Source organism: Prunus dulcis, chromosome 6 (assembly GCF_902201215.1).
Source record: "Prunus dulcis chromosome 6, ALMONDv2, whole genome shotgun sequence".
Classification (NCBI taxonomy): Eukaryota; Viridiplantae; Streptophyta; class Magnoliopsida; order Rosales; family Rosaceae; genus Prunus; species Prunus dulcis.
In genome coordinates this window covers 19,905,633-19,928,024 of record NC_047655.1, presented here as the reverse complement: position 1 = coordinate 19,928,024, position 22,392 = coordinate 19,905,633, and the positions used below count along the sequence as shown (strand labels likewise).

The window sequence follows — 22,392 nt, the reverse complement described above, 5'->3', positions numbered from 1 at the left end:
TCCATGAACCCATACCTATAAGCACATTATTAACAGATCGCAAAGCATACACCTAAAACCCTTTAACAAAACAACCTAATATCATTCAATGAATTTACAAGGGGAAGATAGGGTTTGTACTTACAGGTTGGACGAGCTCACAGATTCGACGGAGCCTGGAGAGTGCAACTTTTAATTAGAGCAGAAGTGAGAGAGCGAAATGTTATGTTGCGCGAAATCTGAAAATTTTAGGTTTCAGGGTTCGAAGTATAAGAATAAGAGCCAAATCTAAAAAATTTAGGTCGCGCGAAAATTTTTAGAGAGCGCGCGCTTTAAAACGTCGAAAGAAAAACCAAAGCGAAAGTTCTACAAGGACCGACGTAAATTTAATATTCCACGACGGAAACTTCATTTTTCGGAAAAAGAACGTAAGGCCGTTATTTTGAAGCTTCATTTTTCGGATTAATTTTAAATTTATTTTGAATATTTTTATATAACGACGACTGAAAAACCACGTCGGGTTTAAGAAATTAAAGACGCTGTAAATTATATAAAACAACTTACATATTAAAATGACGTCGTTTAAATATGAAACCATGTCGTATATTTTACTGCACGACGTAAAATATGTATTCCACGACCCAACCACCGTCGTTAAAAATTAATACCCTAAATCCTTAAAACTAAATTATACAATTTAAAAAATTAAGTTTATAAAAGGGTTTATGGTTTTACAGCCTAATATATACCCTAGACTACCCAAAAATTATACTTAAAAAATAAACCCCAATAAATAAAAACCCTAATCTCTAAACCCTAGACTCTAAACCCTAAACCATAAAACTCTAAGTGATTTTATGACTCATCAAAAGAATTTTGTTTTGGAAGGACTTTTTTAAACTTTTGTTATTCAAAATGAATTTTTTCAAGGTTTAGGGGGAATAAAATATATCAATGATTTCATAGGAGTTGACTTTGCATTTTTCTGATTTATTTTAAATTTATTTTGAATATTTTGATATAAAAATAATAAAATATACTTATCACAACAACAAACCACGCCGGGGTTAAGAAATTGAAGGCGTTGTAAATTATAATAGACGACTTACATATTAAAATGACGTCGTTTAAAGAAGAAACCATGTCGGATATTTTACTGCACGACGTAACATATATATTCCACGACTCAACCACCGTCGTTAAAAATTAATAACCTAAACCCTTAAAACTAAATTATATAATTTAAAATTTTAAGTTTATAAAAGGGTTTATGGTTTTACAGCCTAATATATACCCTATACTACCCAAAAATTATACTTAAAAAATAAACCCCAATAAATAACAACCCTAATCTCTAAACCCTAGACTCTAAACCCTAAACCATAAAACTAGAAGTGATTTTATGACTCATTAAAACAATTTTGTTTTGGATTGTCATTTTAAATTTTTGTTATTCAAAATGAATTTTTTTCAAGGTTTATGGGGAAGAAAATATATCAATGACTTCATAGGAGTTGACTTTTCATTTTTCTGATTTATTTTAAATTTATTTTGAATATTTTGAATATTTTGATATAAAAATAATAAAATATTCTTATCACAACAACAAACCACGCCGGTGTTAATAAATTGTGGACGTTGTAAATTGTAATAGACGACTAAGTTGTTAAAACGACGTCGTTTAAATGAGAAACCATGGCGGCTATTTAACTACCGACGTAAAATATATATTCCACGACTTAACCGCTGTCGTTACAAATTACTACCCTGAACCCTTAAGAAATTGAAGATGTTGTAAACCATAAACGACTCAATTGTTCAAAGAACGCCGTCTAACTATCCTTTTACGTCGTATTTGTTTAAAACGAAACAACAAAATACGACGGTTTTTGACTTTATTAGGTCGTTGGAAAAGTATTACACGTCGGTTAACCAATTTGTATGTTTGTTTTTTTCTTTTAATTTAAGAAAGCCTCAACAAATTTTTACATTATATATTATAGACAAAATTTGTACATTATACATAAATATCAAGTGTTCAATTATTCCCCTGTTTAATAATTTGGCAAACAAACTCTGCTCATTCATTCCGGACTTCATCAATAGCTTCTTGGGGGTATGAAGCTTCCTGGTTTCCCTTGGCATACTGCATAAACAATGACTATTAGGGTTTATAAATAAAAAGAAATTCAATCACAGACGACGATTTTTTTCATAACCGACGTAGTATATCTATTCAACGACGGTAATTTTACATGACCGTCGCTGATAATACAAAAAAAGACGTGAAATGTATGAAGGTAATTTCTTCTTACCTTATTCTCAAACCCCAAGGAAGGATCATTGATGATGTCCCTCATGAAGCGCATCACATAGTACCCGCATTCGATACTGCTGGGTTGCTTTGGTGTGCCTGAGAGAGTTTTCCAAATTACAGCTTTACGTCCTGCTCGGCCTATATGGGAATTATATATTTTTATGGCACTGTTCACGATGTTTTTCGCCTCTTCATCGACCACACGATGACCTGGCAGAGGATCCAGAAAATAGACGGTTTCCCTTTTTGCCCTAACAATCAGCAAGACCCAATGACGGCTGCACAAAATTAATATAAAAACGACGGTTATTTACAGAAACGACGTATTATAATATTTCACACGACGAAATAAAGTAGCAATCGACGAAATTATATATTTATCACGACGATAAATAACTACCGACGTGGTTAGTAGTTTCAAACGACTCAATAAAATAAAACACCGACGCGGTTAGTTTATACGCTGTCATTTATTGAAAATCATAAAAACAAAATCCTGTTAAGGAGACTAACCCTGGATTGTAAGGCATCATGAAAATCTGTTCACCGTCTGTCTTCTGAAGTTGACCTGCTACCAGTCGTGATCTGTCAGCTATTGTGCCAGAGTTGGCACTAACTGTAGCAGGGTCGATAAAGCCAACCATGCTGGTCATATTTGCTTTTTTCAAAACATCATGTAAGTACCTAAATACATAAAATAATATAAACAAGTCAGCACAAAAAAAACACACGACGGTTATGTATAACAAAACGACGTATTATAAAATTTCACACGACGTACTGAAATAGAAAAGGACATTATAATATATTTATCACGACGGTACATACTAACGACGTGGTTAGTTAGTTAAGACGACGCAATATATAAACCAACGACGTATTATTTTAGAATTACAAACCTCATATATACAGCAACCACAGTAGCTCCAATTTTTTCCATGCCTGCAAATTGTGTAATATCTTCAGGCAGGAGGAAGGTATCGCGTTCACCACCAAACACCTCCTTATCAATTGTAAATTGCAGGATCTTATCCTCAGGCAGGAGTGTTGTTTCCACATAACGACAAAGGGTTTTTAAAGAAGATGGCGCCTCCATATTTGAATAATCACCAACTTCAATAACCTGTTTAAAGAAATAAAAAAAATGACGCGGTAATTCAATAAAAACGACGGTTTAAGGAATAAAACGTCGTCTGAAAAGAATTTAAACGACGGTGAAAAAACCGTCGTGGTGAATATTTTATTACGTCTTAAAAAAATTCCGCCGTCTAAGTTGTAAACAAACGACGGTTTAAAGAAAAATATCGACGCCTGAAATTTTGAAAAACAAATAAAAAAGGCAAAGTTATGTGAACATACCTTGTCGTCATGCTTTTCTTCATCTTATTTCTCCTTTTCTTCTTCCTTCTCTTCATCTCTTTTTTCTTCTTCCTTCTCTTCATCTTCCCGATGTTTCCCCATTTTGGCAGTATCATCCTCAACATGTAGGGATCTCACATCACCTCCAGAGCAGCTAGCTTTGTCAGACATTGGATTTTTTGGGCTTTGGCTAATTCTTGTTTTAAGCATGGTTGGATCAAAATTGGGAATTAATTGGGAAAGCTGACTCAGGAAATGCTCCCTCTCAGCCTCTACCAATTGTTTTGTTCTAGCCTCCATCCTTAAGGTCTCTTCCCTTGCCTTAGCCTCCATCTTTTTAGTCTCTTCTTGAAGGAGAACTCTTAAACTCTCCTTCAAACGGTCGTCAAAGCTAACCCTCTGTGGTTTGGGTAAATTGAAATACTGCCTTTGGGAAATCCCAGCACCTACTCCTCTCAATCTGCCAGGATGCTCGGGGCCCAAAGCCATGGTCAGCACATCATTGCTGCCATGTACACTGGCTTTGCCTTCCGAGACTTGTTTTTGCAATTCATCCTAAAACAAAGATATAGAAAAAAGTAAGAACAAAAAACACACGACGGTTATTTATATACAAACGACGTATTATATAATTTCACACAACGCAATAACATATAAACCGACGTTATTATAACTTATCACGACGGTAGTTATACCGACGTGGTTAGTTTTTTAAAACGACGAAATCAATAAACCATCGACGTCTTATGCTATAATTACAGAAAACAGGGTAGTGATTCCTAATTAGACCTTTAACGACGTTTTTTAAAAAGTTTCGACGTGGTAATATCATTCACACGACGCGAAATGAACCACCGACGCCTTATGCTATAATTAAAGAAAACAGAGTAGTTTTTCCTATTTAGACCTTTAACGACGTTTTTTAAAAAGTTTCGACGTGGTAATATCATTCACACGACGCGAAATGAACCACCGATGTCTTATGCTATAATTAAAGAAAACAGAGTAGTTTTTCCTATTTAGACCTTTAACGACGTTTTTTAAAAAGTTTCGACGTGGTAATATCATTCACACGACGAAAAAATATAACATAAGACGTAATAAGAATTTTTCACAGTTTAATAAAAATTTAAAACAGAGTGAGTAGGCTTACAATTAATTTTGCTTTCTCTGCCACCTTTGGATCGGGATGTTACCATGTNTTTAATAAAAATTTAAAACAGAGTGAGTAGGCTTACAATTAATTTTGCTTTCTCTGCCACCTTTGGATCGGGGATGTTACCATGTTTGTCCTGTCTAGCTCTCTTCCATAAGGTAGATCGATCAATTTCTACCCCAGGCATGGTTTCCTCCAATTGATCCTCCAATCCAGCATATCCTTTTCGAGACAATCGATGATTGTACTCGAGTTTCTCCCTAATCTGTGCATGTTGAGAATGCACAGACTCAAAATCTTTGGAAAGCCTTGAAGCTACAAAGGCATCCCATTGTGCTTTCTCTATGAATTTATATGTTTCCGGGGGTTGGCTTAATTTCTCCTTGTCATTGGTGTATGGAAGGATATAATGCCTCGTTAGTGTAGACTTGAAATCCTTCCATTTCTTGGCAGCAGAAGCTAAAACAGAGTTCTTGCCCCCTTGACCTACGACAAAAGCCATGTCAACTGCTTCCCATATCTGCTCCTTTATATCCTTGGGGATTTGGGACCATTTCTTGTCCACAAGTGGAACTCTGGAGCGTGCCAAGACACCAATGTACGACTGCATTTCACTATGTGCTTGGCCAATACCTTTCCCCCTTTTATTGTACTCAACAATTGGCCTCAGTTTCTGAAGCTTTCTCTTCACAACACGAGGCATTGTGCTCATACCTCGACCAGTCTTTGAATCATCAGAGATTGTTGTCTGGCTTTCTGTCTCAGCAGATGATGAAGCAAACTTCATCTTCTTCGAAGACTTCATCTCTTCGAAGACTTCATCTCCTTCGAAGACTTGTCTTGAGGAGCTACCATTCCAAGCTCCTTATCTCCATTTTTCTTGGAGCCAGAATCCTTAGTTTTGTGTTGAGAAACCATTTTAACAGACAAAACTGCAAGTGAAAATATTTCAGGAAAAGATTAAGAACACAAACGACGGTTATTAATAAAATACGACGTATGATATGATTTTAAACGACGCAATGAAATAATCTCAGACGTAATAAATGTTTAAAACCATTATTTATATAACGTCGTGGTATTTATGTTCACACGACGTCAATAGTAATACACCGTCGTGGTATTAACATTCACACGACGTAAAACAATAGATATACCGTCGTCTATATTAGATACCAACCCTAATTTCTTTTTCTTTATATTTTATCAAATTAGGGAAAAACAAAAACCATTGTTCAGAGAAATCAAACCTGCAATTAAACAAGCAAATAAAAAAAAGACTATAATTTTAAAAACAACTTTGTCAATTTTCAGACGACGCTAGAACGACTGACGAACCGTCGTGGTCTACATATTTAACCACGTAAATAAGAAGCTACCGTCGTCTTATTTAGTTGAGGTAGTTGTCTTCAAAGTTGAAAACTTTCCCTCTTTGTCTGTATATTTTATCAAACTTGGAAAGAAGTAAAATGATTTTGGCCAGAAAAAAGGTAAAAAGATTTTTCAAACAAAAACGTATGAGCATGCAAAACAGTAACCAAAATAGTGAAAATGAAAGCTTACCTATTGCGTGCAATGAAAGCAAGAGGAAGACGATCGATCTTTAAGTTCAGAGACGACGAAGAAGACGAGAGGAAGACGATGAAATACTCTGACAGTGCTCTGACAAGGAAAAAAGACGAAAAGTTTTCTCTGGGAGTTGAAATTTTTAATCGGGTTTGGAAACAGTGCATGTGTAAGTCAGGTAGACGAAAAGTTGCTTATATATAAAACCATTTCAAAAAAATAATACGGCGGTTACATATAACTACGACGTATAAATTAAAAATACGACGGTAAATTTAACTTCGGACGTGGTAAATAAATACGACAGTAGTGTTGTAGGTACCGTCGTAGTAAACTCAAAAATTAAAGTACATAAGTAATAACTCGCGTCATGGTATATTATTTAACACGTCGTTTTTATTAATTTACCGACGTGGATTTCTGTACAATTTTTATTAATATACGTCGGTTTTACCGACGTTGATTGTACAATTTAAACGGCGGTTTTTTGTAAGGACCGCCGTTGGTTTTAAAAATTTATTCTATAAATTTGTCGCTTTCATTCATTTTGGGTTTACATTTAGGGTTCCAGGTTCTTACTCTCTCAGAGACATTGTCTCTCACATCTCAAAGACAATAATTTGGATGTCTTTCTCAAAGAGAAATTGAGCTTACTCGCATCAAATCTATGTCCACAAGAAGAAGCTTGCAACTAGCCTTCTCACTTCCTTGATCAAGCCTGATATAGGACACTTAGTGCTTCTGAATACTCCTTGCTTTCCATCAAAAGAGATGCAAGCCTGGCCTCCACTCGCTGTCGAAGGAAAGTTCGCTTCTCAGGGAAATCTGAAGATTAGATTTGCTGGAATGAAGAAATCTGAAAATCAAAGAAATTTAAAATGAAGGAAATTAATGTTCTGGAATATGTAAATTTTCTTTTTTGGATGACAGATTTAAAAAAAATAAGAGTATAAAAACAACGACTGTTTTTGAATTACTGTCGACGTTTTTCGTCGTCTTAAGTAAGACTAAGACGACGTAATATATTTGTTGAGCGACGTTGATTTGTTTTTTAAACGTCGTTAGGTATAATATAACCGTCGTTGAAAATTGTCTCTCTGATTGCAAATTTGCAACGACGTTAGGTATAATATTTGTAGATACACAAAAGCACACACATCATCAACTTCCAAAAAATTGTCTCTCTGATTGCAAATCTGTGTCATCTGTTAAGATTATGATGTGGAACAGAGTTCCATCTGGTAAGATTTCGTAACCCTTGGGATCTCAGGAGATTCTGGTTATGTCGGCGGTTTTCTATATAAACCGTCGTGGTTATTTCAATTCTTGTCATTAAGTAGATCTACCGACGTAGGATAAGAAAATCAAAGAAAAAAATTGTTAACAAAAATTCTTATTAAGACGACGGTTTAAATTAAATGTACGACGTATAAAATGAATAAATACGACGTTAAATTTTATTGTACGATTTAATGATAACGTCGTAGAACTATACGATAATGACGTCGATATATTTATATTCTCCATCTTTGTAAATTAATTTAATACGGCGATATTTTGTATTTTAAAGCCGTGGATTTGTTTGTAATTATACGGCGTCTTATACGAAAACCTCGTCGTGTTATTTTATGAGTAAAAACGGCGGCTTTTATTGAAATCGTCGTCTTTACTTTCTACGTCGGTCGATTCATAACTTCTGCCGTTCTTTGTTGGCTTTGATTTTACACTGCGGAAATCTGTTTCAAATAGACGTCGGTTGTTTAATTAGGTACGTCGTTATTTTTGAACAGCCATTTGAATCTTCATTTTTGGTTGTCTAAGGTGGTATAACACGACGGTGTTTTTAGAACCGTCGTCTTTTTAAAAACCACGACGGTTTTCAATTAGACCGTCGTTGTTTTCTGGTCGTCTTTTTCACTTTTTGTAGTAGTGATTACTTCTTAAGTTATTTGTTTCTATAAGTACTTGACTATTCTATCACATGTTGTCATGCTTACTGATGTCCAAAGTTGGGATTCTCTACTTCGTTTTCTTTCTAATTGTATTTTAAACGTGCAGAAGTGAACTAGCAGGGGCTAAAGTCATGAATGAATTTGGAGGAAAAGAGGCTTGCAAAGGAAAGTTGGGCAAAAGGAAAGACAAATAAGGAGTTGAACCTGAGGAAGAAGACAAAAACTATTTTCGGTTGAATATAGCTATGGAACCCTAAATAGCTGATATACTTCGCGAGGAGTGCAGCTAAGGTCACAAAGGAGATGGTGGATGGAAGGTAGTTGCTTACAATACTCCTGCAAATATATTAGTTGCACAATTTAATCTCCAGATAAGTGCTGATAATATTAGAAATCGTATTAAGTCATGAAAAAAGTTCTATGGAGTAGTGAGTGACATACTAAGTCAAAGTGGATTCAGTTGGGATTCGACAAAAAAGATGATAAGTGTAGATGAAGATCATGTTTGGGAAGAATACATGAAGGTAAATATATTAAAAGTTATTTTTTTAAAGGAAAATACTAGGCTTACCACATTTTTATACCACATTGTGGTCCACATCTCTAACAGAGATTAGCCCCCTTGTATTGGTGGGCTCCATCTTTATTAGAGATGTAGTACACAATGTGGTTTTAAAATGTGGTCAGCCTAGCATTACCTTTTTTTTAATCATGTGTTTTTTTTTTTCTTTCTGTTTTTAACAAATACTTGTAAGATTCTTATTTGACTTTGATTATTTGTTTGGTAGTCTCATGACGATGCTAGAGGTTTTCAATTTAAAGTTATAGGAAAGTGGGATGATATAGTAGATTTGTGTGGCAAAGATAGAGCTACTGAAGAGGACGATGAAACAGGTGTAGATGCAACTGAGGTTATGACTCCTACTAATAAAGTTGATCATGTTGATTTGGATGGTGATACACAAGATTTAGAAGATATTCATGTTATTGATGATATTTCACCAACTTCAGCAAATGGTCAAAAAAGAAGAAATCGTGCATCAAATTCTTCTGATATTCTTCCTACAAAGAAAAGAGGTGTTGTCAAAGATGTTATTGCTGATTCGATTGTTAGAATGGCTTTATCATTTGAAGAGTTTATCCGTGCTGATACTAAGAACCTTGATCCAACAGAGGTATATGCTGAAGTACAAGCAATACCAGGTCTTAGTGAAAATGAACAACTCAAAGCATGTGCTTGGCTGATAGAAAATGACAAACAATTTCAGATGTTGAAGGCACACCCAATTGAGAAAAGATAGAGAGAGAGAGAGAGAGAGAGAGAGAGAGTATGTTGCTGATGTTTATTGCACGTAGGGAGTGATTTGGTTTGCTAATATGCTCTGTTTGTTTAAGTTGAGTTATTTAGTTCATCAAACGATATGTTTTTTTTATATAAATACTTTGAGAAATACCTTCTATGTCGATTATCAGTTTTTTTTTTCTTTTGAAATATTTAATTTCTGTCATTTACAATTTACATGAGCTATCAAAGCATTGAAATTTTCAAATTTTGTACATAAATCCAAACACTGAAATTTTCAATTGTCAAAAATTGAAATGACGGAAATCTAAATTCCGTCATTTTAGAATTTTATGTAATTTGCAATTCTTTCATCCAAATGGAGCATAAGATCCGTCACATAACCATCAGTCAGAAAGTCATATTCTTTAAAAGTGAAACATTCAAATTTTCAAAAATAAAATACTTTAGGTATATTTGTTTGGAAAAATAAAATAAGAATGCTGCTATTTCTAGTCACTGTCTTATTTCCCCACTTACCATGTAAATTTGAAAAAGCACAAACCTATCTTTCCACTCACCATTATTCCTAAAATGCCTTTTGATTATTAATTCAAGCAAACTCTCTATTCTTTTTCTTTTCCTTTTTCATTTATTCTTTCCTTTCCTTCTCTCTTCTCTCTATGTTTTTTTTTTCCATGCGTTTATCCTTTCCGTGCATTTTTTTTCCTTCTTCTTTCTTTGCGCTAGTTTCTTCTTCCTCCTTATTTCCTTATCTCTTATCTCTATGTTTCTCTTTGTTTTCCCGTGTTTAAAATGTCACCTGGATTATTTTCAAATGGCTTAAGAACAAATGTACAGCCACATTTAAAAGTTAACACCAAAAAAAAAAAAAAAATTAATATCAAAGAATCAAATTTACATTTTCAGATTGCATCTTCCACATTGTACCAAAAATCACATTTACATACTAGTGTAAAGAGGATGTAGATGAGGCTTTACACTCTCGAATTTACATCTCCCTATTGAAGTGAAGATGCTCTAACGTCTTCGAGAATAAAATAATACATTTATAATGTGTTTAAATTGAAATAAATAACAACATGTTCTATCGTTGTTCACAAAATTAGCCGCCAATGATCCTCAAAAGTTTATGAACTTTTGAATATATATATTTTTCAAAAGTTATAAAACTCATTTTTTTGAAGTTTAATTGTAGATTTCTTCACAGAAAAAAAAAAAAAAAAAACTCGTTTATAGAAGTTCAAAATACTATCTTTTGTAAAACACTTCTTCAAAAACATCAAGGGACCCGGCCTCTACCACCCTAGCCCAAAAGAAATCTTCAGCTGAATTCGAAAGGAAAGTGAGTAGACTTGCAAGGAGAAAAAAATGCAATGCTCTAACATCATCTCAGCGTCAACCATTCACCCCAGAAAGCGCAAAGTTTGGGACTTGCACTCAGAGTTATCAGTTGGTCCAAGCCAAATCCATACCCAGAGGCAGAGCAACTTTGAAGACTATGATGTAAAGCTTCCTCTGCCTTCCCATGTCAACTCCATAACAAGCACCTCTAACCCATTCGTGAAACACTGCCACAAGCTTCGACAGAGTTCATCTTATCGCCACAGTCATGGTTCAGCTCTCGTTGTGGGTGCTACGCCTATCAGGTTTCATCTTTATCCTTCTCTTTTCCACTTGAATCTATGTGGGTTCTTTGCAATAATCAGTTCACTTGCACAATACTCAGATGGGTATATGCTATTTTTCTTGTCCTGTTTGATTGCTGAGAAATTGGAGAAAGATGAAAAATATAAAATTCCAATGTTGAAATCTTTATTAATTGCATATGGAACTGGAGGGAAGGTTTAATTTTAATGTTCTAAAGTTCTGTCCTTTTTTTGTGTTACTGCTACTGTATTGCCGTCTAACTGTGTTCCTTGCATTTGATTTTGATTTTGTTTTTCCTAAACATAATAAAACCTGGTAATATGTATGATGAAGTTTTCATTTTCAGGGAAATATACAGGTTCCAAAGGTCATCGCAAGAGAAAACTGTTATAATAGATTGCTTGCTTCTACTTGAAAAAGCTGAGGTCCCTGAGTGGATTGATGGTTTCTCTGTTCGTATTGTGGAAGTGAGCTCTGTTGTGATGAAAAAACTTTCGGGGATGCAATCAACTGAATCTATTGAAGCAATTGCCCTAATGAGAATGCCTACCAGTTTTTCAGATATAGATTCTGAAGAAAAGGAGGTAAACTGTAAGACATGGTTTCCCTCACTCCATCGAGTTCTAGTCCTTGATGGCGTCCAGGTGACTCTTTCACTGACCTAACATTAGGTCCTGTCAAATTTTCAAGTATTGTAATCTTGCACCTTTGATTTTAAAGATGGCATCATGCGCCTCTTGGCTGTGTGGATACTGATTAGTCTTCTGCCATGTAAAGCATTCCTAGTGTTGAAGCAACTGTCAGAAAACAATGGCATTTTGCGAAAGTTTTCCCTGTGCCCAAAAATGAAATTTCGAAAAAAATTCAGCATCGTTTTTCTCTGAAAACTTGTACTTGTCATCTAAAAGTTAAATATTGGGCTGTAATTGTTTGGTCTTTGGGTGGAAGTTCCCTGATTGGTTTGGCATATTCTGTGGTTTCTTTACGTTCTTGTTCTACAAATTAAAGCCCAGCGCCACATTTCTATTCAGCTTTATCCAAGCATTTGGTAATGGCCATTCTGCTGATACAGCTTTTTTCTTGTCACAAATTTTGCAACTCAATCACTTGATATATTTTTCTATCATAAATAAAATATGCGCTTGTATTTTTGCAGCAAACTATATCTCTTCGATCTAATTGTTGCAAGGAAGAATGAATTTCATTTTAAGTTTCTCTCATCTCTGTACTTTATATATTAATTGCTGAGATTGTGGTAAATTTTGTTTTCCCGTGCTGCTTGATTTTTTTCCTTTAAAAGAAAAAGTAAATGTGATGTCTTAGTTCTGAGATGCTGTTTAATCTACTGGTTGTAATTTCAGGCATTTGATTTCATTAACTTTATGGGCAATTGTATCAGTGATCAATAAAAAATCATTCACTGCAGGATCCGGGTAACCTTGGTACGCTGCTCAGATCAGCTAGGGCTTTTGGATGGGTAAGGCCTTTGATTTCATTCTCTCTTCTTTCCTGTTTATTTATTGACTTTTATTTTATTTTATAAAAGTTGTTATTTCTTCTTTTATTTTGAGATGCTATGTTCTTGCTTTTCCGAACCTCTCAAATCTATATGCTTATGTGCCTGTTATCTTAATCCGACGTCATATTTTAACTAGATCCATTGAATAAACAGCTGGAGCAAGGATGAATCATACGTACTCCTTGTTGTTCCCTTTTTCTGATGCTATCTTAAGATGCATCTATTGCACTTTCTTGTGTACTTTGATCAATTTTTCTTAATTTATGTTTTAAAAGATGTCTAATATTCAACAGAATGGTGCTTTTCTTCTTCCTGGATGCTGTGATCCATTCAATGAGAAGGCACTTAGAGCTAGCCGAGGAGCCTCGTTTCAGCTCCCTATTGTTTCTGGTACCTGGAATCATCTTGAATCCCTGAAAAATAAATTCCAAATAAAGATGCTAGCTGGCCATCCGGGGACCGATGAAAAACTGAAGCCAGTGTCTCACCTTTCTCAAAAGCTTGCAGATTCTTTTGCAGATGTGCCGCTGAGCTTGGTTTTGGGCAGTGAAGGAAGTGGGCTGTCTGAGAAATCTCGACGGCTATGTGAGCTTGTAAGCATTCCAATGGCAGGAGAGTTTGAGTCACTCAATGTTTCAGTTGCAGGTGGCATTTTCTTGTATGTGTTACAGCCTAAAAACCATAAATCTTTAATGTGATTCTTTACAATTTGGGATGGTCAATATCTGTGCAAGTCTCCCACTCAAAACTGTGAGGTTTCCTTTTCTGAAGGGGTCATGTATATTCAGAGATTAGGAGGGTTTTAGACCTCCATCTACTGGGTGTGGTGTGATCATGCTTTTGGGTGTATATAACATCACTAATAATTTCAAGCCCGCCAACAAGCCCATAACATAAATGAATCACTTTATAATGGGTTGCATAGTTGCATAGTCCATTCAACATGACAACTTGGAACCTGGTTCTTTCCATCTTGGATTGCCTTTTCAGGCTCCAACCAAACTTGATGTTTTCTGATTGAGTCTTGACCCAACTCAATTATAAATGTGAATATTTATACTAGATTTTATCAACATAATGGACCAAGAAAAAGAGCACATACTCCCAATGAAATATTTTTGCCCATTACTTTAACTCGAAATGTATTCTCAAAACTATTTTCAACACGACAAGTGTTTATAGGCATACTATGTTAACTATTTGCTTTGTATTTGTCCAGGAACACTTGTTAAGTGTTGAGAATGGTGATGATGGTATACCTTTGGTGAAAGTGATGAGCAAAAATATTCCCTTACTGAATATATCATAACCCTAAATTTGCACCTTCTCTCACAGACCAAATGCCAATTAGATGTGTTTTAAAAATTAATTTAACTTCCTTTGATAGATTTTTAGAATGGTAGGAACATTTTCCACTATGATTCACCTTTTTTTTGGGGGTTAACAAAACACATCAAAAAGCTTATGACAAGAGTAACCAGCACCAAAAAGTGAATCATGCAATTTTACCACCCCAAAAGATGCAAACACCAAAACATTTGTTTTGCCAAAAAAATACCAAACCTCAAATTGGGAATTAGTGGGCCCTAAACTGAGTACTAGTGTTGCCTAAACCACCAATTTACTAAAGAGTATTTCTTACTTTCCCCAAAAAAAACAGAGAAAAAAAGATTTTCTAATTTCCCTTTTTCTGCTTATTTATTTATTTATTTATTTTCTTCCTTTGGGTCCAACCATTTCTTTTCTAATTCCCCATGAAAAAGCAAAAAAACAAACAAAAGTTTTTCCCTTTTTTTTTTTAATAATAAAATATTTATATTTGTCAGGAACTTATAACTTCAATTTGGTTGATGGACTCACTTGACAATCAAATCTTGATTGATTTTACTCAAAAGGAAGAAAGAAAAAAGAAAAAATCAATCTCCAAAGTCCAAATCGAAGCAGCAGCAAAGGCAGGCGTTAGCTTAGCTGAGCTTCTTGTTCCCACTTGAGAGTGGAGAGAGAGCAAATGAGTTTGGGCAAGCAATCGCAACCGCACTCACAGTCGTCTTCTCCGATGTTGTTCTCTTTACAGGGATCGCTATTGACTCTCGCCATCTTCACTTTGCTTTCCTTCATCTACTTCTCTCTCAATTCCGTCCATTTCTCCTCCTCCCCCACCATTCACATCTCGGCCGATACAAATGAGCAGTTTTCCGATATCTACCACTCGCCGGAGGTGTTTCGGTTGAATTTCGCCGAGATGGAAGCGAAATTCAAGGTCTACATATACCCCGACGGCGATCCAAAGACGTATTACCAGACGCCCAGGAAGCTCACTGGCAAGTACGCCAGCGAGGGCTACTTCTTCCAGAATATTAGAGAGAGTCGGTTCCGTACGGACGATCCCGATCAAGCTCACCTCTTCTTCATCCCTATATCCTGCCACAAGATGCGAGGCAAGGTATTAAGTTTATCTGATTCTGTTTGAACTGTATGGTTGCTGAGAAAATTGTGGGAAAGTAGAGCTTTTTATATGGGGCTTTTCATTGTTGCTGTTGCTGTGGATCTGACATATCTCAAAGTCTCAATTTTTGTGTGGATGAGTTTTGAATTTTACTAGGGACATATAACTACAACTAGTGCAACTGTGGAGATGAACTATGCAGTGACCCATGGTTTTATTGTTGCTGATTTCCATTAGTTTCATCTGTTCTTATTGGTTTTTCTAGTCTCTATGTACCAATGCTTCGAAGCATTTGGTGGTTTGTGACTACTAAACATAATACACGTAAACTCCATTGGTGGATTTTGTTTTTGTTTCAATGCCACTTTATTATAACAGATGTAATTATTTGAGAGTCTAAGTTTGCTTCACCTTGAATGGGAATAGTAATGCCTAAATGCAGAAGACAAACTTCTTACTCTGAATTTGACCTTTCCTATGTTGGTATATAATGATTTTTCAGAATACAACTTATGACGAAATGACTGTGATTGTTCGGGACTATGTGGAGAGCTTGATATTCAAGTATCCTTACTGGAACCGAACCCTGGGTGCGGACCACTTCTTTGTCACGTGTCATGATGTTGGGGTGAGGGCAACAGAAGGATTTCCACTTCTTGTAAAGAATTCGATTCGAGTTGTGTGCTCCCCTAGCTATGACGTTGGGTTCATTCCACACAAAGATGTTGCCCTTCCTCAAGTACTCCAGCCATTTGCTCTTCCAGCTGGAGGAAATGATGTGGAAAACAGGTAATATAGAAGAATATCAGTTTCTTGTATATATTCTGTTATCACTTAATGAACTACACATGCACTATGTATTGCTCCCTTTTTGGATTAATTTCCATAGTTCATGGTGGTTGACCTATTCGATGATTTGTTTTATATGTTAAGACGTGTGTTCAAATGGAAGGTAATTATCACTTTGTTGCAACTAGATTTAGCCTAATAATATAAGTTCATTAATTAATAGGAGGCATGCTTTGCAGGACAACCCTCGGTTTTTGGGCCGGTCATAGGAACTCCAAAATTAGAGTTATACTGGCACGAGTATGGGAGAATGACACAGAACTTTACATATTGAACAACAGAATAAATAGGGCTGAAGGGAATTTGTTATATCAAAAGAAATTTTACAACACCAAGTTCTGCATATGTCCTGGCGGTTCCCAGGTTAACAGCGCTCGTATAACTGACTCAATCCATTATGGATGTATTCCCGGTAAGAATTCAAATCGTCTTGTTTCTTCCAAATTGCAATGATTTGATATTCTATCCTTGCTTGAATGGTAAAAATCAATGATCAAGCCATGTGACCATATTATTTTTAGAAAAAAGAGAGAAATAGAGATGGAAAAAAGAAGCAGCAAAAGACAATTTTTCCCATACCATGGGGAAGAAAGACTGCCTTCGCCTGAGGAATCTTTCATCTTTTCTTTTCCCCTTCTTTGTTTCTTTGGTTACAAACTTCTGTTCTGGCTGCTGCTTTTATGTCCAGCAATCTCTCTATCAGCCTCTCTCTCTCTCTCTCTCTCTCTCTCTCTCTCTCTCTCTCTCTATGTATATTTAAAACTTTTTTTCTTCAAATATTTTTAATTTTGACCAGAGATTTCAAGTTAAGTCAGCCTCTCCTTGCAGATATCTCTTTATTTTTGTTTCTATTTCATTTTTATTCAATGGGTATATGCCTCAAGTCTGTGTTCAATGTAGTGCTGCTTTGCTTATCTAATGGGTGTATGCGTCGAGTCTAATCTTTCATGCCACTCATCAATGACTACTGTTCAACCAGTAAAGGGTTTTAGGGTGCAGTTGCACTTTCTCTTAGGACTGTACATATTGACAGTAACTTGAGGGGATTCTTAGTGATTAATTTTTCTATTGACAAAACATGGAAGTTCAATTTCCCATCTGACTTTGTCCTTTTGCTTTTAGCTTGAGATGTAATGTATACCATTCAAGGACCTTATAATTGTTTACAGCTGATTGGTTTGATTTCTTGCAGTAATATTATCAAATTACTATGACCTGCCGTTCAATGACATTCTCGATTGGCGAAAATTTGCTGTCATACTTACTGAGAAGGATGTGTATAACCTTAAACAAAGTCTTAAGGATATACCGTATTCAGAGTTTCTTACACTTCACAAAAACTTGGTTAAGGTAAAACTTTCATTTACAATTGAAAAAATCTTATGCACTTCAATTTTTATGTAATAAATCTGTTTCCATCATATGTCGTTTGTGGGTGTCTGTGATTGTTTGTGAAGGCGTGTTTTTAAGCGTTGCTTATACCAAAAGTATAGAAGTTGGAGGTTAGTAAGAAATTCTTTTTGTGACTTGTTCTTTTATCAGGTCCAGCAGCACTTCCAGTGGAATTCACCGCCCGTCAAATATGATGCATTCCACATGGTCATGTACGATCTTTGGTTGCGCCACCATGTTATCAAATACTGATCTTGCCAGTTAACATTTTGTACACTTTCTGGCTAGCAAATCGAAGGCTTGTAAATCACATACAGTAGTCTCATCCTTCTCCATGATCTTTGATGAAGGAATTAAAAGTACAGGTAACCAAACGATCTTACTATTTGTTCGTTCTTTATATGGGGAATATTCCCTCTTTGTACCTATCATCATTGTTTGGTTCTGTACTTTCTTGTTTTAATAGAAAACCAAGAGGAATATTCTTTGTTATTGGACTAGGTATTATACCACTATTTGCCTCTAGAATTGGATGAAGCAATTAGGGTTGCATAAGTTGCAGTTCTGGTTACATTTTTTGATGAGTTGACCAAATGGGAGCGTGATTTATAATGATATATGCATTATCTTGACATAGTCTATTGGAAGATGGTCTACAAGCCAATCTAAAACATACTATTGGGATCTCAGTTTTCCATTCATTCCCTCCATTAATTATTTGATGAAGGAAAGAAGAGAATCCAGCCATCTCCTACTCTTTTTCCAGGCCACTTTTAGGGGTGACAGTCGAACTGGGTCGTAGACCCAAGAGGACAAGAACCATAATGAAACTAGACCCAAGGAGGTAATGTTTGAAAAAAAAAAAAAAACCAACCAACCAAAGAGTAAACGTCAGGACTTGTTTTAAGCCGATTTGGATCTGGCATTGGTGGTTATAGAAGCAAACACCAAAGATTGCAGGCCATTGAACTCAGACCAGCTTGTAAATAAGTCTCAAACCTATTGGTGCTTTTCATTTTGAATTATTCTGTTTGGACACAATACAAAAGGTACTACCAGGTAGCTTAGGTTCCTGTAATAGTTGAGCTCTCACCTGAAGAGATATCGGCATATATTTTCCGCGAAATTAAAATTAGCGAGTTGTAGAATTTATCTAGCAGAGCAGACTGAATATAAAAGTAAAACCATTCACACTTGAAACACTCATACACTTCATTGTGAACCTTGCTTTTCTTCATTTATTTTCCTCTTGCAATGTCAAGCTCCAGTGTCCTTTGGGACATCAAATATACAGCTAACAGAAGAAGCATGGAGTTTAAATGAAGGAAGCGAAATGGGCCTTTCGCAAATAGGATAAAAATGAGTTCCAATATAGAGGCAGGCCCATTGTCTAACTATTTAGAAATGGACTGCCGAAAATACCCATTGATCAGAACATGAAATTCATAGTTACCAAAAAAATAATAATAATAATAAAATAATAATAATAATAAAATAATAACAAAAAACCAAAAGACAAATAATGACATATGGCAATATGTATCCATCATAAACATGGTCAAATTAATGGATGAAATGATGACACGTGGCAATTGCATCCATCCGTGACATGTGAGATGCATGAGAAAAATGGGATATTTGGGCCTACAAAGTTTAGTCCAATGTGTTCTTTCTGAGGTGAGAAAGATTCCTCTAACATGAATTTGGAATTGTACGTCATTAGGTTTTGAGTGTTGAGAAGTTGAGTCCGTAGTCTTGTGTTTGTATCTGTAAGGTTGAGTTCAACAAACCCAGTTTTGTCTCCTAGGTCTCGTGCATCTCGTTTCCATGAACTCAAAGATTCCTTCCAAACCCAAACCCAAACCCAAACCCAAACCAACCTCACAAAACCCTAATAAAATTCAAACATTAAAATATGTCACATTCGAGACAACGTTATCCAATTACAGTTTGAAAATGATGGCTCTAGTTGCTTGTACATTTCGGCACAGCTGCTCTCTTTCTCATCTTGACAGTTTGTAAGATCTATGAATAATTATGAATTTGTTTTAGAATTAAGATGAAGATTTGTTGTTGTTTTTTGAGAGGAAAGGTGAGGGGAAAACAATGAGAATAGAACAAACTAAAATTAAAATCCGTTACATGTGTCATTCCTCCTCCTTGGTTCACACCTTTCATCCGATTTCCAACATGTAGAGGTTAAATGACCAAGATCCCTTGCAGTTTGCAGTCTCTTATCATTTAAAATTTTAAAAAAACACTGTAATGTTGCAAATTGCTATACCATTAGTTTATTCGTTCGTTTAATAATTTTTATTATTTTTTTGATGTGATCTCTGGTGGGTCAATTTTTTACTTACATAGATGCCAGAGTGATACCACATGAAACTACAAGACTAAATCTCGCATAGCATAGAGGTTCTAAGTTTGAATCTCATGCATTCATAAAGACAAAATGAATCTTTGCGAAAGTTTTTAAGAAAGCTTGCAAATGAATGACGTTTAACTTTTTCTAAAGTTCCTTTTATAAAATATCCAAATATGCCCAACAATAACTTCGATCCTTTCGAATATTTACTTTGGTCTTTTCATATTTCAGTCATGAATAAATTATGTTAAATTTGGTTGTAAGCTGATGAAGCTGTCTCTTGAAAAATTAAAGCCTTGTACACACCTTTTTTTCTCATATTCCATTTGGTTGTATTCTTCTTGTTTCATTCTCTTGATCCGTCTCTTGTATCACGCATCACAAAATACTCATGAACCATTGGTTAGGCCAACTGTCTAAGCATAGAGGCGGCCAAATCAATTAAATATCCGAGCAGTGCATCAAGAAAGTCTTAAGTGAGGCGGTCCGATCATGTATCATGTGTACAACCATTCTCACAAAAAAGAGAGACTCCCTGCATATTGGGGGTGAGACCATCATAGGGCCTTATGAAAAGTGATCGTACAAGTGATGTGGACAGACCTCCTCATCCAACACTTTCTTTCTCCATTGACGTAGGTTGTTTCGTGCTGTTAGATAATAAATTATCTGAAACCAGTAGAAGAGTTAGGAGATGCGACATAATCGTAGGAGGAGGAGGAGCTAATAATATTATCGACGTTTACATCATGTCATGAACAACACAAGTACCCAATTTGAATAGTTCCAAAGCAAAGCAGAATGAAGCACCGACATTAAATACCACAAAACGACATATCAACAACAAATTCAAAGTATCTGTCTTTGTCATGTGCTACTTATTTTTCAGTTAAAATTTAGTTAAAACACACAAAAAAGTTATTTTAAGGAGTTTTTAGCAGTGTGTTTGGATGAGGAAATTTAAAAGTACAAAGGACTTCATAAATAACGGAATTTAAAATGACGGAAATTAATGTTCTAGAATTTGTAAAGTTTCTTGTTTGGGTGATGCATTTAAAATACGGAATTTAACCTTTATTTGTAACGTTATCTTTTTTTAATCAATCATTCTTGGGATTTTAGAAATGACGACTTTTAGATAGAATTTAAAGTTGGGATTTATGAATTCCAAATTCCATGTTTTTTTCCACGCGGAATTTCTAAATTTTTATGTACTTTCACGGGAATTGGTTCATATTAATTTAGAAATTCTGACTTTTGTCAAAATCCCAAGTTTATTTCCTCATCCAAACTCACCTTAGGAGTCATTTCTCATTTCTCAAATTTAAGAGCTCCTAGAGGTCTCCATATTTTAGAGAACCCATTATAAATAGAGATATTTAGTGATATACCCATTTCTAGCACTAATATTATAAATAAACCCTACACAATTGAATTCCTATAAACAAACCCAAAAAAAAACCCAAAAAATGATAGCTAGCCTTATTGAATTTAATATTGATTATTAAATTACTTTGATGCCCTATTGAGTGCTTTGGGTATTTTTATGAGATTTTGGGGTTGGGCTTGTTTTAAGAAATTGATGGCAGTTTTGTAATTTATAAGAAGTTAAAAGCTTTTTTGTTATGTTGTAAATGGGCTTTGGGTGTGTTTCTAAAGTCCATTTTATATAGGGTATTTTTATAATTTGGGCCCCCATATTGGGTATAATAGTGAATCTCCCTTATAAATACTCTAAGCTTACGTCTTAGTTATTTTTTGTTTCCTTGGATCACCATAAGTAAATGGTCCAAGTTACAAACATGATTAGTAAATAATTTGTTCTTTACTCTTTAAATATATACTAACTTCTCTTTGCGTCATAATCGTAGGAGGATGAGGAGCTAATAATAATATCGACGTTTACATCATGTCATGAACAACACAAGTACCAAATTTGAATAGTTCCAAAGCAAAGCATAGTGAAGCACCGACATTAAATACCACAAAACGACATATCAACAACAAATTCAAAATATCTATCCTTATCATGTGCTACTTATTTTTAGTTAAAATTTAGTTAAAACATACGCAAAAGTTATTTTAGAAGTTCTTTATCTATTCTTAAATTTAAGAGCTCTTAGAGGTCTCCCTATTTTAAAAAACCCATTATGAATACTTTAAGCTCACGTTTTAGTTATTTTTTTGTTTCCTTGGATCACCACAAGTAAATGGCCCAAGTTACAAACATGATTCGTAAATAATTTGTTCTTTACTCTTTAAATATATACTAACTTCTCAATCCGTGCATGCACGCAGCAATAGGCTTTTTATTTTTTATATTCATTCTTTATTTTAATAAGAGATATTTTTGTTGGACATAGACCCTTATTTCCTTTTTATCTTTAATTATTTATTAGCCTCTTCGTACGTGCTTCCGCGTTTGTAAGAGGTTGTTTTTTTTTTAAATTTAAATTTATTTTAGAATTAAAAAAAATAATGGGTAGTTGTGTTCTATAAAAATAGGATCCATTTTCTGATTTTTCTTTTAATTTTA

General features: G+C 34.9%; 2 protein-coding genes across 2 annotated transcripts; both read left to right on the top strand.

Annotated features, from left to right (window-relative positions):
* The first annotated feature begins 10,918 nt into the window (after positions 1-10,918).
* Positions 10,919-13,618, top strand: LOC117631558 (uncharacterized tRNA/rRNA methyltransferase slr1673-like). Its single transcript, XM_034364787.1, has 4 exons — positions 10,919-11,281; positions 11,629-11,926; positions 12,709-12,759; positions 13,095-13,618. Exons 1-4 carry the CDS (start codon positions 11,004-11,006, stop codon positions 13,497-13,499), a joined length of 1,032 nt encoding a protein of 343 aa, XP_034220678.1. The 5' UTR covers positions 10,919-11,003; the 3' UTR covers positions 13,500-13,618.
* Positions 13,619-14,647: 1,029 nt separating this feature from the next.
* On the top strand, positions 14,648-18,037 carry LOC117632847 (probable glycosyltransferase At5g03795). The gene is made up of 5 exons (XM_034366448.1): positions 14,648-15,244; positions 15,750-16,036; positions 16,276-16,508; positions 17,289-17,446; positions 17,639-18,037. Exons 1-5 carry the CDS (start codon positions 14,810-14,812, stop codon positions 17,738-17,740), a joined length of 1,215 nt encoding a protein of 404 aa, XP_034222339.1. The 5' UTR covers positions 14,648-14,809; the 3' UTR covers positions 17,741-18,037.
* The last annotated feature ends 4,355 nt before the right edge of the window (positions 18,038-22,392 follow it).